Source organism: Hyperoodon ampullatus (assembly GCF_949752795.1).
Source record: "Hyperoodon ampullatus genome assembly, chromosome: 2".
In the NCBI taxonomy this organism is placed as follows: domain Eukaryota; kingdom Metazoa; phylum Chordata; class Mammalia; order Artiodactyla; family Ziphiidae; genus Hyperoodon; species Hyperoodon ampullatus.
Genome location: NC_136915.1, coordinates 175,776,766 through 175,795,637, shown reverse-complemented (window position 1 = coordinate 175,795,637; position 18,872 = coordinate 175,776,766). Strand labels below are relative to the sequence as shown.

The 18,872-nt window shown below is 37.3% G+C and overlaps 1 protein-coding gene across 4 annotated transcripts in view; it reads right to left on the bottom strand.

The window, feature by feature from the left end:
* The window catches only part of LIN9 (lin-9 DREAM MuvB core complex component), a gene marked incomplete at both ends in the record, with an annotated part of 101,884 nt that overhangs the window by 73,189 nt on the left and 9,823 nt on the right, over positions 1-18,872 (bottom strand). For 3 of the 4 annotated variants that reach the window (XM_079726458.1, XM_079726459.1, XM_079726460.1), the window contains 3 exons: positions 5,925-6,050; positions 7,770-7,903; positions 18,283-18,387. In XM_079726458.1, coding sequence (XP_079582584.1) covers positions 5,925-6,050; positions 7,770-7,903; positions 18,283-18,387 — 365 coding nt within the window. The remainder of the gene's footprint in view (positions 1-5,924; positions 6,051-7,769; positions 7,904-18,282; positions 18,388-18,872) is intronic. The other variant, XM_079726461.1, reaches the window with a different exon arrangement.

The window sequence follows — 18,872 nt, the reverse complement described above, 5'->3', positions numbered from 1 at the left end:
ACTAGTCCCCTCCACAACCCACTGAACCAACCTTAGCCACTGCGGACAGACACCAAAAACAATGGGAACTACGAACCTGCAGCCTGCAAAAAGGAGACCCCAAACACAGTAAGATAAGCAAAATGAGAAGACAGAAAAACACACAGCAGGTGAAGGAGCAAGATAAAAACCCACCAGACCTAACAAATGAAGAGGAAATAGGCAGTCTACCTGAAAAAGAATTCAGAATAATGATAGTAAAGATGATTCAAAATCTTGGAAATAGAATAGACAAAATGCAAGAAACATTTAACAAGGAACTAGAAGAACTAAAGATGAAACAAGCAACGATGAACAACCCAAAATTGAAATTTAAAATACTCTAGATGGGATCAATAGCAGAATAACTGAGGCGGAAGAACGGATAAGTGACGTGGAAGATAAAATAGTGGAAAAAACTACTGCAGAGCAGAATAAAGAAAAAAGAATGAAAAGAACTGAGGACAGTCTCAGAGACCTCTGGGACAACAGTAAATGCACCAACATTCGAATTATAGGGGTTCCAGAAGAAGAAGAGAAAAAGAAAGGGACTGAGAAAATATTTGAAGAGATTATAGTTGAAAACTTCCCTAATATGGGAAAGGAAATAGTTAATCAAGTCCAGGAGGCACAGAGAGTCCCATACAGAATAAATCCAAGGAGAAATACGCCAAGATATATATTAATCAAACTGTCAAAAATTAAATGCAAAGAAAACATGTTAAAAGCAGCAAGGGAAAACCAACAAATAACACACAAGGGAATCCCCATCAGGTTAACAGCTGATCTTTCAGCAGAAACTCTGCAAGCCAGAAGGGACTGGCAGGACATATTTAAAGTGATGAAGGAGAAAAAACTGCAATCAAGATTACTCTACCCAGCAAGGATCTCATTAAGATTTGATGGAGAAATTAAAACCTTTACAGACAAGCAAAAGCTGAGAGAGTTCAGCACCATCAAACCAGCTTTACAACAAATGCTAAAGGAACTTCTCTAGGCAAGAAACACAACAGAAGGAAAAGACATACAATAACAAACTCAAAACAATTAAGAAAATGGGAATAGGAACATACATATCAATAATTACCTTAAATGTAAATGGACTAAATGCTCCCACCAAAAGACATAGATTGGCTGAATGTATACAAAAACAAGACCTACAAGAGACCCACTTCAGACCTAGAGACACATACAGACTGAAAGTAAGGGGATGGAAAAAGATATTCCATGCAAATGGAAATCAAAAGAAAGCTGGAGTAGCAATTCTCATATCAGACAAAATAGACTTTTAAATAAAGACTAGGGCTTCCCTGGTGGCGCGGTGGTTGAGGGTCCGCCTGCCGGTGCAGGGGACATGGGTTCGTGCCCCGGTCCGGGAGAATCCCACATGCCCCAGAGCGGCTGGGCCCGTGAGCCATGGCCGCTGGGCCTGCGCGTCCGGAGCCTGTGCTCCGCAGCGGGAGAGGCCACAACAGTGAGAGGCCCCCGTACCGCAAAATAAATAAATAAATAAAGACTATTAGAAGAGACAAAGAAGGACACTACATAATGATCAAGGGATCGATCCAAGAAGAAGAATAACAATTGTAAATACTTACGCACCCAACATAGGAGCACCTCAACACATAAGGCAAATACTAACAGCCATAAAAGGGGAAATCGACAGTAACACATTCATAGTAGGGGACTTTAACACCCCACTTTCACCAATGGACAGATCATCCAAAATGAAAATAAATAAGGAAACACAAGCTTTAAATGATACATTAAACAAGATGGACTTAGTTGATATTTATAGGACATTCCATCCAAAAACAACGGAATACACATTTTTCTCAAGTGCTCATGGAACATTCTCCAGGATAGATCATATCTTGGGTCACAAATCAAGCCTTGGTAAATTCAAGAAAATTGAAATTGTATCAAGTATCTTTTCCGACCACAATGCTATGAGACTAGATATCAAATACAGGAAAAGATCTGTAAAAAATACAAACACATGGAGGCTAAACGATACACTACTTAATAATGAAGTGATCACTGAAGAAATCAAAGAGGAAATCAAAAAATACCTAGAAACAAATGACAATGGAGACACGATGACCCAAAACCTATGGGATGCAGCAAAAGCAGTTCTAAGAGGGAAGTTTATAGCAATACAATCCCACCTTAAGAAACAGGAAACATCTCGAACAAACAACCTGACCTTGCACCTAAAACAATTAGAGAAAGAAGAACAGAAAAACCCCAAAGTTAGCAGAAGGAAAGAAATCATAAAGATCAGATCAGAAATAAATGAAAAAGAAATGAAGGAAACAATAGCAAAGATCAATAAAACTAAAAGCTGTTTCTTTCAGAAGATAAACAAAATTGATAAACCATTAGCCAGACTCATCAAGAAAAAAAGGGAGAAGACTCAAAATCAATAGAATTAGAAATGAAAAAGGAGAAGTAACAACTGACACTGCAGAAATACAAAAGATCATGAGAGATTACTACAAGTAACTCTATGCCAATAAAATGGACAACCTGGAAGAAATGGACAAATTCTTAGAAATGCACAACCTGCCAAGACTGAATTAGGAAGAAATAGAAAAAATGAACAGACCAATCCCAAGCACTGAAATTGAAACTGTGATAAAAAATCTTCCAACAAACAAAAGCCCAGGACCAGATGGCTTCACAGGCGAATTCTATCAAACATTTAGAGAAGAGCTAACACCTATCCTTCTCAAACTCTTCCAAAATATAGCAGAGGGAGGTACACTCCCAAACTCATTCTACAAGGCCATCATCAGCTTGATACCAAAACCAGACAAGGATGTCACAAAGAAAGAAAACTACAGGCCAATATCACTGATGAACATAGATGCAAAAATCCTCAACAAAATACTAGCAAACAGAATCCAACAGCACATTAAAAGGATCATACACCATGATCAAGTGGGGTTTATTCCAGGAATGCAAGAATTCTTCAATATATGCAAATCAATCAATGTGATACACCATATTAACAAACTAAAGGAGAAAAACCATATGATCATCTCAATAGATGCAGAGAAAGCTTTCAACAAAATTCAACATCCATTTATGATAAAAACCCTGCAGAAAGTAGGCATAGAGGGGACTTTCCTCAACATAATAAAGGCCATATATGACAAACCCACAGCCAACATCGTGCTCAATGGTGAAAAACTGAAACCATTTCCACTAAGATCACGAACAAGACAAGGTTGCCCACTCTCACCACTCTTATTCCACATAGTTTTGGAAGTTTTAGCCACAGCAATCAGAGAAGAAAAGGAATCCAAATTGGAAAAGAAGAAGTAAAGCTGTCACTGTTTGCAGATGACATGATACTATACATAGGGAATCCTAAAGATGCTACCAGAAAACTACGAGAGCTAATCAATGAATTTGGTAAATTAGCAGGATACAAAATTAATGCACAGAAATCTCTGGCATTCCTATACACTAATGATGAAAATTCTGAAAGTGAGATCAAGAAAACACTTCCATTTACCACTGCAACAAAAAGAATAAAATATCTAGGAATAAATCTACCTAAGGAGACAAAAGACCTGTAGGCAGAAAATTATAAGACACTGATGAAAAAAATTAAAGATGATACAAATAGATGGAGAGATATACCATGTTCTTGGATTGAAAGAATCAACATTGTGAAAATGACTCTACTACCCAAAGCAATCTACAGATTCAATGCAATCCCTATCAAACTACCACTGGCATTTTTCACAGAACTAGAACAAAAAATTTCACAATTTGTATGGAAACACCAAAGACCCTGAATAGCCAAAGCAATCTTGAGAATGCAAAACGGAGCTAGAGGAATCAGGCTCCCTGAATTCAGACTATCCTACAAAGCTACAGTAATCAAGGCAGTATGGTACTGGCACAAAAACAGAAAGATAGATCAATGGAACCGGATAGAAAGCCCAGAGATAAACCCACGCACATATGGTCACCTTATCTTTGATGAAGGAGGCAGGAATGTACAGTGGAGAAAGGACAGCCTCTACAATAAGTGGTGCTGGGAAAACTGGACAGGGACATGTAAAAGTATGAGATTAGATCACTCTCTAACACCATACACAAAAATAAGCTCAAAATGGATTAAAGACCTAAATGTAAGGCCAGAAACTATCAAAACTCTTAGAGGAAAACATAGGCAGAACACTCTATGACATAAATCACAGCAAGATCCTTTTTGACCCACCTCCTAGAGAAATGGAAATAAAAACAAAAATAAACAAATGGGACCTAATGAAACTGCAAAGCTTTTGCACAACAAAGGAAACCATAAAGACCAAAAGACAACCCTCAGAATGGGAGAAAATATTTGCAAATGAAGCAACTGACAAAGGATTAATCTCCAAAATTTATAAGCAGCTCATGCAGCTCAATAACAAAAAAACAAACAACCCAATCCAAAAATGGGCAGAAGACCTAAATAGACATTTCTCCAAAGAAGATATACAGTCTGCCAACAAACACATGAAAGAATGCTTAACATCATTAATCATTAGGGAAATGCAAATCAAAACTACAATGAGATATCATCTCACACCAGTCAGAATGGCCATCATCAAAAAAATCTAGAAACAATAAATGCTGGAGAGGGTGGGGAGAAAAGGGAACCCTCTTGCACTGCTGGTGGGAATGTGAATTGGTATGGCCACTATGGAGAACAGTATGGAGGTTCCTTAAAAAACTACAAATAGAACTACCATATGACCCAGCAATCCCACTACTGGGCATATACCCTGAGAAAACCATAATTCAAAGAGTCATGTACCAGATGTTCATTGCAGCTCTATTTACAAGAGCCAGGAGATGGAAACAACCTAAGTGTCCATCATCGGATGAATGGATAAAGAAGATGTGGCACATATATACAATGGAATATTACTCAGCCATAAAAAGAAACGAAATTGAGCTATTTGTAATGAGGTGATGGACCTAGAGTCTGTCATACAGAGTGAAGTAAGTCAGAAAGACAAAGACAAATACCGTATGCTAACACATATATATGGAATTTAAGGAAAAAAAATGTCATGAAGAACCTAGGGGTAAGACAGGAATAAAGACACAGACCTACTAGAGAATGGACTTGAGGATATGGGGAGGGGGAAGGGTAAGCTGTGACAAAGTAAGAGAGTGGCACGGACATATATACACTACCAAACATAAAATAGATAGCTAGTGGGAAGCAGCCGCATAGCACAGGGAGGTCAGCTCGGTGCTTTGTGACCACCTAGAGGGGTGGGATAGGGAGGGTGGGAGGGAGGGAGATGCAAGAGGGAAGAGATATGGGAACATATGTATATGTATAACTGATTCACTTTGTTATAAAGCAGAAACTAACACACCACTGTAAAGCAATTATACTCCAATAAAGATGTTAAAAAAAAGAAAAAAAGATTGTACTATGAAATAGCATGTTTCTAGAAATTATAAAACGTATTTATGTTTGTCACACCACAAAATGTTAATAAAGTTCACAATTGTTTAATTCTTTGTTTTCACTAAAAAATTAAAATTTCAAAGGATAAAAAAAACAATGTATGCATAACCTTATAGCTTCATTAAATGATTTTTAGTGCATTCTTAAATATTTTTTGGAACATAGTGGAGCATAGATTTTATAACAAAATTATGTTCAAAGCCTGTGACCTGAATAAAAATGAAATTGTGCATTTAATTATAAGATGCATAAGTATAAAAAGCACCTATATTAATGTTTGTCAGTAGGATATATTTAACATATAACTATTCTGGAAAGTTGTTTTTTGGTACTAGTCCTTTTGAAGATGAAAAAGTCAATATGGTAATGATACTACCAACTAATTTATTAATTTGATTTTAAATAAAAACACTATTTTTACCTCCGTGGTTTCCCCATAAGCCGCCTGATTTTTCCCCATTCTACTCTTGTTAACTTTCTTGTTTTCAAATTAGGAAAAGATTCCTTTAGACACACACAGAAGTCATTGTCGCCTTCAAAAAGTGGTCTGTAAAACAGAAATAGTATTTTAATAGTTAATATACAGTGTGTTACTTAAGAGCCATAAAATTCAAAATATGCATTCCAATTTTCAACAAATTAATCACAAGATGCCAAACGTTCACTTCTACCCAAAACAGGCACAAATTCCAAGTGTTAAAATTAAACTAAATCCTTTGCATTTACGAAACAAATAATGTGTAAAAGTTACTCAAGAAATACTGTCTGTGCTTGAGACTCCAAGAGACACTGATTTTTGTTAAAAATCTCGTATAGGAGTCTATCCTTCCAGAGGTTATCTTGGCATTACCATATCTGGTGAGGATAAACAATGTTAGCTACAAAGTATCTTTGTCCCAAAAGTAATACCATCACCATGGAGTTCTCTTTGAGAGTAAATCAGTTTTAGAAAACTGGGGGACTCCAGAGGGTTAGATTAGTTCTTGGGAACTCGAGAACTCGGATCATACTAGGACACCCTAAGAGCTCTCTTAAGTTTATGAAAAAAATTGTGGACAAAAATAAAACAATTTTATTCATGAGTTTGGGAAACCAGGAACCAGTCTCAGCAATGACACATGAATGTCTTGGGCTTAAATATGAATGTTCATGAGATGCACAAGGTTCAGAGTAGGCAACTGGTGAAAGCAGAGAAAGGAAATAAAGATAAGCAGTCAGCAAAGCAAGCACCACTGACTGGCATGGATTAGATAAGATTAGACTGTGGTGGATGAGAAATCAGAATTTTTCCTCAATAAATTGTTGTTGAATAATTGGATTTCACCCAAACCTCTTACTATGTTCTTTTTTTTTTTTTTTGTGGTATGCGGGCCTCTCACTGTTGTGGCCTCTCCCATTGCGGAGCACAGGCTCCGGATGCGCAGGCTCAGCAGCCATGGCTCATGGGCCCAGCCGCTCCGCGGCATGTGGGATCTTCCCAGACCGGGGCACGAACCCGTGTCCCCTGCATCAGCAGGCCGACTCTCAACCACTGCGCCACCAGGGAAGCCCCTACTATGTTCTACTTAAACATTTACGTATAACTAAAATGCATGAATATCATCCCCCAAATAGAAAGACTCATAAAAATCTTCCTGAATCACTTTTACCATTAATAACTGTTTCTCTACTATTATACTAGCATTTAAAATCTCGAGATTTATGAAACAAGTCCCATTCACTGCAAATAATGGTGCTTTGTTTTTAGGGTATCTCCACTCCATAGTCTTTGTAAATTATAATATGGAGATTATACTTTCATTTGATTTTTCAGAAAAACATATAACAACTTCTTCCCCAAAAGGGAGAGGAGGGAAGAAAACTATGAAAAACGGAAATGGATCAAACTAGAATGAGGAATAGAAAAAGAAATTCAGGAAAAAAAATAGAAACAAACTAGACCTCTAGAAAAGCTCAGTTGAGGCTTTGAAAGATTTTTTTTTTTTTTTTTTTTTTTTGCAGTACACGGGCCTCTCACTGCTGCAGCCTCTCCCATTGCGGAGCATAGGCTCCGGATGCGCAGGCTCAGTGGCCATGGCTCACAGGCCCAGCCGCTCCACGGCGTGTGGGATCCTCCCGGACTGGGGCATGAACCCGTGTCCCCTGCATCAGCAGGTGGACTCTCAACCACTGCGCCACTAGGGAAGCCCAGGTTGAGGCTTTTAACATTTGAAAATCTTAAACTTCTGGTTCAAATGATACTTGTGATATGAGCCATGATACATACTTATCTATATTTGAGTAGAACCACTCATATATGCACCACTTATGTGCTTTGGGAAGCTTGAGTAAGTTACGTAATCGAAAACCAATCTTCTGTGAGGCCTTCTTATCTGGTGTTGACATTGTTGCTGTAAATTTCTGTACAATAAAAAAAGAGAGAAATTACAGTTCCATTGAGTAAAAACAAACATCTATAACAATGAATACATTTGTAAAAAGGCAGATTATGGTAGGTACTCAAAAAGATTAAACAATATCCAAAATGAAAATTTTTGTTATTATTTAACAAATATACATTCTGATTATTTCTTACAAAGTTAAAGCCTCCAATTTCATAACATATTTTGACGAGGGTGAAATACTTGCCCCCGCCATGTTTGCACTACAGTGTAATTTCAATTTAGGTATGCAGGAAGAAGATACTTGTGAAAAATATTTCTAGAGTTCTAGGGCCAGAAAAGACAAGTAAGGACTCTGACACTATTGTGAGAGACAGAGTGAGAGTGAGAGAAAGAACCTGCAGAAAATATTACTCATTTGTATGAACTTTAAAAATGTTTGGAAAGATGTTTTGTACTCATGGATTGGAAGAATATTGTTAACATGTCCATAATACCCAAAGCAATCTACAGATTCAATGCAATCCCTATTAAAATTTCAATGGCATTTTTCACAGAAATAGAACAAGTAATACTAAAACTGTTATGAAACTGCAAAAAAACCTGAATAGCCAAAGTAATCCTGAGAAAAAAGAACAAAGCTGGAGGCATCATGCTCCCTGATTATAAACTATATTACAAAGCTACAGTAATCAAAACACGATGGGACTAGCATAAAAACAGACACATTAGGGCTTCCCTGGTGGCGCAGTGTTTGAGAGTCCGCCTGCTGATGCAGGGGACACAGGTTCGTGCCCCGGTCTGGGAAGATCCCACATGCCGCGGAGCGGCTGGGCCCGTGAGCCATGGCCACTGAGCCTGCGCATCTGGAGCCTGTGCTCCACAATGGGAGAGGCCGCAGCAGTGAGAGGCCCACATACCACACACAAAAAAACAAAAAACAAAAAAAAACAGACACATTAGAGCAATGGAACAGAAGTGAGCCCAGAAATAAATGCACGCATATATGGTTAACTGATATTTGACAAGGTAACCAAGAATACTCAATGAGGAAAAGACAGTCTCTTTGATAAATGGTGTTGGGAAATGGTTTTCACGTGCAAAAGAATGAAACTGGCTTCCTGTTTTACACCACTCATAAAACTTAACTCAAAATGGATTAAAGCCGTAAATTAAAGCCATAAAATTCCTAGAAGAAAATATAGGGAAAAATCTCCTTGACACTGGTCTTGGCAATGATTTTTTGGGGATGATACCAAAAGCAAAGGTAACAGAAGCAACAATCAACAAGTGGGATTACATCAAACTAAAAAGCTTCTGCATTGCAAAAGAAACAATCAACAAAATGAAAAGGCAGCCTACAGAACAAGAGAAAATGTTTGCAAATCATATATCTGATAAGAAATTAATACCCAAAGTATGTAAGAAACTCATAGAACTCAAAAACAAAAAGACAACCTGGTTAAAAAATGGGCAGAGATACTGAATAGACATTTTTCTAAAGAAAACACAAATGGCTAACAGGTACATGAAAAGGTGCTCAACATCACTAATCATCAGACAAATGCCACAGCGAGATATAACCTCACACCTGTTAGAATGGCTATTATCAAAAAGGCAAGAAATAACAAGTGTTGGAGAGCATGTGGAGAAAAGAGAACCCTGTGAACTGTTGCTGGAAATGTAAATCGGTGCAGCCAGTATGGAAAACAGTATGGAGGTTCCTCAAAACATTAAAAACAGAAGTACCACATAATCCAGCAATTCTAATTCTGGGTGTTTATCCAAAGGAAATGAACTATCTCCAAAAGATACATGCAGCCCCATGTTTGTTGCAGTATTATTTACAATAGCCAAGACATGGAAACAACCTATGCATTCACTGACAAATGAATGAAGAAAATGTGGGGTGTGTGTGTGTGTGTGTATATATATATATATATATATATATATAAATAATATTATTCAGCCATAAAAAAGAAGGAAATCTTGCCATTTGTGACAACATGGATAGGCCTTGAGGACATTATGCTAAGTGAAATAAGTCAGACAGAGAAAGACAAACACCATATAATTTTACTTATATGTGTGACCTAAAAAAAAAATTACTTCCCTCCCCACAAAAAACCCAACTCAATAGATACAGAGAATAGACTGGTGGTTGCCAAAGACAGGGGTAGGGGGGCAAATGAAATGGATAAAAAAGGTCAAAAGATACAAACCTCCAGTTATAAAATAAATAAGTCATGAGGATGTAATGTACAGAATGGTGAATATACCATACTGTATACCTGAAAGTTGCTAAGAGAATACATTTTTAAAGTTCTCATTACAAGAAAAATATTTTTGTGACTATGGTAATGGATGTTAACGATAGTAGACTTACTGTGATGATCATTTCACAATATATACAAATACTGAAATCATCATGTATACCTTAATATAATGTTGTCAATTATATTTCATTTTTTAAAAAGCTTAAAAAACACCATCAGAACATCAAAAGAATACAACACAACCAAGTGGAATTCATTCATGTCAAGAATACAAGGATGGGTCAGTATTAGAAAACTATTAATGTAATCTGTCATTATTAATAAATCAAACAATAAAAGTCATATGATCACCTGCACTGATGCTAAAAACACTTAATAAAATTCAATGTCCATTAAAAAAAGAAACTCTTAATGGAATATAAAAGTAGACAAAATGACTAAAAAAACATGATATACCAGAAGTTAAATGATACAACTAAAGTAGTACTTGAAGGGAAATTTAATTCATTGGGTAAATGCTTATATTAGAAAAAAGGAAAAATTTCAAATAAATAACTTATCCTTCCACCTTAAGAAACTAGAGAAAGAAGAAAACTCAAAGCAAGCAGAGGAAGAAAATAATAAAAATTAGAGCATAAATAATAGAAAGAAAAAATAGAAAACCAACAGAGAAAAATCAATAAAACCAAAAGTTCTTTGGAAAAAATCAACAAAATTGACAAACCTTTAGCAATAATGACCAAGAAAATAAAAATAGATGAACACTTTCTTAACCTTCAAAACACGTTTCTCCCTATTCCAATCAAAAGGTCAGTATTGGACTTCCCTGGTGGCACAGTGGTTAAGAATCCGCCTGCCAATGCAGGGGACAAGGGTTCGAGCCCTGGTCCGGGAAGATCCCACATGCCACGGAGCAGCTAAGCCCGTGTGCCACAACTACTGAGCCTGCACTCTAGAGCCCGCGAGCCACAACTACTTAGCCCTCATGCCGCAACTTCTGAAGCCCGTGCGCCTAGAGCCCGTGCTCCGCAACAAGAGAAGCCACTGCAATGAGAAGCCCGCACACTGCAAAGAAGAGTAGCCCCGGCTCGCCACAACTAGAGAAAGCCCGGGTGCAGCAACAAAGACCCAATTCAGCCAAAAATAAAATTAATTAATTAATTAATTAAAAGAAAAAGAAAGGTCATTATCATATTCAATGTTAAAATTCTAAAAACATTCTCATTAAAGTGAGGAATATGACAAAGATGTTGATTATACCCCTATTTTTGACACTGTTTTGATGGAATTAGCCAATTAAACAAAAGGAAGAAAACTGTAAAGGAGAAGACAAAATTACCATTATTTTCAGGTGATATGACTCCCCCAGAAAACTCAAGAAAATCAACTATAACCATTAAAAGGAATAAATTAATAAAGTGGGAGAAAACAAAGTTGTTATACAAAAATCTCTATTTAAAAAATATCATTATCGACTGAACTGCCCCAGAGCCCGAGGGGAGGGCAGACTCACTGAGGCTGCCAGCTCTGGAGGGGCTCCACCAGCCGAAGCTGCGACAGTCCTTGGGACCCTGGGCCAGCTGTTTCAACAAGTAACTTAAAGACAAAATGGAAAAACAAAGAGGTTTGTGCCTGAGATCATGTTGATGTGAAACCAGGGATGGCGACCTTGTGTCAGATCATTCATCCTGGGGTAAGCCAGCTGCCATGTTATGAGGACATTCAAGCAGCCCTCAGGAGAGATCCATGTGGCAAGGAACTGAGGCCTCCAACCTACAGCCACGAAATCAAATTATCAATGCCTGAAGGAGACTGACCAGAGGCCCAAGGACACAGGAAATATCAAGGTCATTACACAAACATCAGCCCCACAGAACCCCTAAAGCCCAGATCCTGAAGAAGCAAAAGAGGAGATAAACTGCCTCAAAAGGGATATTGGTCATGTATACTCCCTGCAAGAGTACATCAAAGGGCTTGTTTCCACTGATGACAAGAGATGACACAACGGTACTTTAAGTTTGCAATATAATGGAAAATAAACCAAAAAAAAAAAAAAAAAAAAACCATTATCAGGACTTCCCTGGTGGTGCAGTGGTTAAGAATCCACCTGCCAATGTAGGCGACACAGGTTCAAACCCTGCTCCAGGAAGAGCCCACATGCCGCAGAGCAACTATGCCAGTGCACCACAACTACTAAGCCTGCCCTCTAGAGCCTGTGAGCCACAACTACTGAGCCCGAGTGCCACAACTACTGAAACCCACGCACCTAGAGCCCATGCTCCACAACAAGAGAAGCCACTACAATGAGAAGCCCACACACCGCAACGAGAAGCCCACACACCACAATGAAGAGTAGCCCCTGCTCGCTGCCACTAGAGAAAGCCCATGCGCAGCAACAAAGACCCAACGTAGCCAAAAATAAATAAATAAATAGATAAATAAATAGATAAATAAATAAATAATTATCTTTTCTATATATCAATGAGAACAAATCAAACAGAAGAAATATCCTGTTTATGACAGCAAAAACAGCAAGAACAAAAAGTATTAAACACCTAAGAATATACTTAAGAAATGTGCAAGATTGACATGGAAAAAAATTTTTAAGTCTACTAAGGGGTACTAAGGCTTGAATAAGTAGAACTACAACCAGTTCTTGGATGGGTAGTATCAATGTTACACGTCATAACCCCAAAATTAATTTATAATATTAGTTCAATATCAATGAAAATCCCAACAGAATTTTTTTCCTAGTCAAGTTGATTCTGAAGTTCATATGGAAAAATAAATGTGCAAGTATACTTAGGAAAATCTTAAAAAAGGATAAGTAATAATGTTATATCAGAGATTAAAACACAATATAAAGTCACATTAAAACAAATTGAGGGACTTCCCTGGTGGCGCAGTGGTTAAGAGTCCTCCTGCCAATGCAGGGGACATGGGTTCAATCCCTGGTCCGGGAAGATCCCACATGCCGCGGATCAACTAAGCCCATGCACCACAACTACTGAGCCTGCGCTCTAGAGCCCACGAGCCAAAACTACTGGGTCCATGTGCCACAACTACTGAAGCCCGTGTGCCCTAGAGCCTGTGCTCCACAACAAGAGAAGCTACCACACTGAGAAGCCCACATGCCACAATGAAGAGTAGCCCCCGCTCACCACAACTAGGGAAAGCCCACACGCAGCAACGAAGGTCCCATGTGGCCAAAAAATAAATTAAAAAAAAAAAGTTGACACAAGCACATACAGAGACATGCTAGATATAAAGAGATAGAAAGTCTAGAAATAGCTGTTTCCCTGGTGGCACAGTGGTTAAGAATCCACCTGCCAATGCAGGGAACATGGGTTCGATCCCTGGTCCAGGAAGATCCCACATGCCACAGAGCAACTAAGCCCATGCCACAACTACTGAGCCCACGCACCACAACTACTGAAGCCCTCGTGCTCTAGGGCCCATGTACCACAACCACCGAAGCCCGTGCTCTGCAACAAGCCACCGCAAGGAGAAGCTCACACACCAAAACGAAGAGTAGCCCCCACTTGCTGCAACTAGAAAAAGCCTGCATGCAGCAACGAAGACCCAATGCAACCATAAACAAACAAACAAACAAAAACTTAAAGAAAAAAAAGAAAGTAACTTGGTCTTCCCCATTTGAATTCTTTAAAAAAAAAAAGTCTAGATATAATCCCAAATATACACAGGCATATAGCTTGTCATGCAGCAGCATTATAAACCAATGTATAAAAGATGGATTGTTCAGTAAATGTTACCCAGGACAAATAAGTAGTCCTCTAGGAAAAAAATTCGGTTGCAGTCTTACCTCATTCTTTATTCCAAAATAAATTCCAGATGGACTGAAGATTTAAACATTTTTTTTAAAAAAATGAAATAAGAAATATAGAAAGAATTCTAAAACTATAAATGTTAGACGAGGGAAGGTCTTTCTAATCATAAAATCAAAAAGTCATTAAAAGGAAACACAGCTATATTTGACCCTTAGAATTTTTTTCAGTCCTCTATGGTGAAAAACATAGAAACAAATCACAAGACAAACTACAAACTGTGAAAAAAATTATATCCAGTATGAACAGCCAAAGGGCTAATATTCTTAATATATATAAATTCTTACAAACTAATAAGAAAATGACCAACAATCTAATAAAAAAACGGAGAAAGACAAACAGTTTAGAGCTAAGGAAAGAAAGTTTGTAAACATATATGAAAAGTATCTCACCGTCACTCATAGATGACATGCCAACTAAAACAAGTGAGATTAGCAAAAATCTAGATGTTTAGTTATATACTGAGTTAACAAGCATTAGGTAAAATAGGCACTGTGATATATTACTGGTTGAAAGTATAAGCCAGTACAATTTCTTTGGAGAATAATTTGGCACTACTTTAAAAACTTTAAATGTGCATATCCTGTGATCCAGCAATTCCACATTTTAGCCAGCTGCCCTAGAAAAACACTTGCAAATTTATACAAATACGTTTGGGATGTTCACTACAGCATTGTTTGTAATAATGAAAACTTAGAAACCACTTGAATGCCCATAAAATAGGAGAATTTATAAATAAATTATGGTATAAGATTGACTACTACAAAACAGTAAAAAAAATGAAATATTGAAGCGTGTCTAACTAAATCAGTCAGCATGGCCAGATCTCAAAAAAAGACTTTTGATTTCACTGCAGGGGGCCCGGGTTTGATCCCTGGTCAGGAAACGAAGACCCCTGCAAGCCGCGAGGCAAAAAAACCCAAAAGAACAAACAAACCAAAACAAAACAAAACAAAAAAAAAACCACTTTTGAGTGAAAAAATAAATTACAGAATGATGCCTGATAAAATATCATGAAAATACTATAAATGTAATTTTAAAACTACAAAACAATACCATATATTTTCTATGAATACATATATAAAGGTTTAGAAGTATTAAAAAAATCTAAAAGGATAATCAAACTACAGTGGTTGGTTACCAGTGGAAGAGGGAAGCAGATCTGGAGGGTAGGTGAAGGTCAAAATTAACTTTTTATTTTTTATATTTTTTAATATAAAACTTTACTTAGGAAAAATTGTAGATTTATAGAAAAGTTGCAAAGATAATACAAGGTTCCATATGCCCTTCATCCAGCTTTCCCTAATGTTAACATCTTATATAACCATGGTTTGTCAAAACTAAGGAATTAACATTCGTATAATACTATTAACTAAACCACAGACTTTATTCGGATTTCTCCAGTTTTTCCATTAATGTCCTTTTTCTCTCCCAGAATCCAATTCAGGATACCACATTGTACTTAGAAAATTAACTTTTTAATGTAAAAAAAAATTACATGTCATGAGTCATTTAGCATAAATAATAACCAAATTATTATAAAGTATTATTATCAGAAAGAGTGCTATTTTTATTTCTACTGAGTTATTGACCCAAATTCTAAAATAGGGTATTGGTGGCTCATTGCATATAAAACTGTATTAAAGATTCCTCTGGTGAGTATGAGGAAATATATTCAATCTGTTAGTGGAAATATAAATTATTACAACTTTTGTAAATAGATTATTAGGTAGTATCTTTCAAAGTTTAAGTGTAAATACCCTTGTAGCAATTACACTTCTAAGAGTTTATTCAACAAGTGGAAAATGGACAGTGACTGCTACTTTGAGATGATGAAAATGTCCTAAAATTGGTTGTGGTGATAGTTGCACACCTCTGTGCAAATATTAAAACGACTGAATTGTATGCTTTAAATAGGTAAATTGTATGCTATGTTAATTGTATCTCAATAAAGCTACAACAAAAAAAGTAGACCTGTGAAGACAGGTTGCCTGCCATTTAGTATCAGCTTTCACGTATTAGCTTTGTGATCTTGAACAAGAAACTTCTCTGTGGACTTCCCTGGTGGCGCAGTGGTTAAGAATCCACCTGCCAATGCAGGTGACATGGGTTCGAGCCCTGGCCCGGGAATATCCCACATGCCGCAGAGCAACTAAGCCTGTGTGCCACAACTACTGAGCCTGCGCTCTAGAGCCCGAGAGCCACAACTACTGAGCCCACGTGCTACAACTACTGAAGCCTGCGGGCCTACAGCCCATGCTGTGCCACAACAGAAGCCACCACAGTGAGAAGCCTGCGCACCGCAACATAGAGTAGCCCCCGCTCGCTGCAACTAGAGAAAGAAAGCCCACGCGTAGCAGAGAAGACCCAGTGCAGCCAAAAATAAATACGTTAAAAAAAAAAAACAAAAAAAAACCTTCTCTGTGTCTGTTTTCTCACCTGAAAAATGGGAAATAAGAAAATAGTAACCTAATTCATGGGGGGTTTGAAGATTAAATCAAAGTAATACATATGAAGTGCTTAGAACAGGATCTGGCACATACTAAGTACTGAATAAACATTGGTTTTTAGTAATTTTCCAGCTCTGAATAGTACTCTTTAAACAAACACACAGATAGAATACACCAGATTTAAGGCTGTGACTAGGAGAGTAAGGGAACAACGCATATCATGTAAATGAAGATTGAAAGAACTAGGCATGTTAAGACTAGAAAAGAGAAAACTCAGAGGGTATAAAATTTTTTCACATAGTTAAAGAAGTCTCATATCATGTCTGTCCTATGTTATATTTGTTCTGTATTGCTCACAAGTAGAAAGGCCTTTGTGAAATAGTCCCAGAAGGAATGATATGTGCCTGAGGAGGAGAGCTTTGGACAGACTTAGGACAGGATGGTTTCACAGTCACAAAGACCAGAGTTTTCTGTATGTTTGAAAATTTTCCTAGTAAATAGTTGGAGGGAAAAAAAAGACCTTAAAAAAAAATCCACGGGCTTCCCTGGTGGCACAGTGGTTGAGAGTCCGCCTGCCGATGCAGGGGACATGGGTTCGTGCCCCGGTCCGGGAGGATCCCACATGCCGCGGAGAGGCTGGGCCCGTGAGCCATGGCCGCTGAGCCTGCGCGTCCAGAGCCTGTGCTCCACAACGGGAGAGGCCACAACAGTGAGAGGCCCGTGTACCGCAAAAAAAAAAAAAAAAAAAAAAAGAAATCCACACCTCTGGAAATTTAAAAAATCTAAACAGCATTAAAGCATCCAAGTTATCCTAATAACACAGCTCTTCTAAAATCAATACAAGAAATAGTTGTTGACTATTCTTGTATTCATTCAACCTTGTATCCGACATCTACTGAGCCAGTCAATGCACACTGTGTATTAGTTTCAACTGGGTCAAATTTTTAAATTGAATTTTAGATGCTTATGCACACTTGTCCTTGATGTTAAAAAGTTCATATATTTTTGTTCATTTTACAGAGAACGAACATATTTTACTATCTGAAATGATCATAAAGGTATGTAAAAGTTCTTTGGGTTTTTTTTTTTTTTTTTGGTAAGGGCATATTGCTGGTAATACCTTTAATTAATTTGATGCCAAATCCTTGCTTGAGAAAATTACCTCTACTGTGATACATCCTACTGAAAAACATTATAGCACTTTTGAAAAAAAAATGAATGGGAAGTAGGGAATAACTGTATCAAAAATTATACATTTCATAGGAGAAAATTATTGTATTCTTAAAGTTAATATTTCCTTATCTAATTTTCATTCATTGCTTTGATTCTTACATGTCCACTATAATTTTTCTTTAAAAGATGTCAAAAATGAAAAAGGAGATATGATTTCATGCTCTATATTTTCCTCTTTTGGATAAAGGAAGTCTTCAACATACTTCACTCAAAGACAAAGTAAAATGGGTTTTCCCCTCTGATTTCCATGCAAACGCCAAGCTGATTCCAATTTGCCAAATCCATTTGCTGAATGTCCACTATCTCCACGCTTAAAAAAAGAGTGTGCATAGGAATTCCCTGGCGATCCAGTGGTTAGGACTCCATGCTTCCACTGCAGGGGCACAAAATCCTGGTTCAATCCCTGGTCGGGGAACTAAAATCCCACATGCCTTGTGATGTGGCCAAAAAAAAAAAAAGAAGAAGAAGAGTGTGCATCTGTAAGACTGAGGACTGGCTTTCTATACTGGCTTAAAGTCCAATAAATATAAACTTTATTATACTGAGCGATTGCTCACTTTCTTTCAATGAAGCAAAATTTTAGCACACACATACCTGTGGAACCATTGCCACCCTCTGATTTCTTTTAGGTGACCTTGTATTTATTTGTCTGTCATCTTCATCAGAAAAGAGCCGACTTCGTTTTGAATTTCTGAAAGGCTATGATAGAAATTTTTTTATTTAATGAAAAGGCCAAACACCTGCCATTTTTGTTCCAAAACACAATTCTATACTTGGAAAATACAGTTAATTCCGAATTATCAGCAGTATTGAAGGATGAAGAATGGGTAATAAAAAGCACACAAATAATTTCAGATTTTAGAAAGTAGAAAGATACATATGTACGTAATTTGTTTAGAAATGAAACACCTAGCTGTTAATTAAAACTAGAACCCAAGTCTTCTTCGTATAGTACACTGGCAGTCTTGCATGTTGAAGATAGGAAAATTAAGCTCTGGAAATTCTAGTTCTCATTATGTTGGCACTTGGATTAATACCAACCAGTTGGGTGTTTCACCTGATAGGTCTATTGGATAGGGCTGGGTTGAGACAAAGTTACTAGATCACTTTTAGAGAGTAAATCTAAATGTATATAATATTATACTAGATCCGCTGTCAAAAACTGTTGACAAATTTCCATTTCC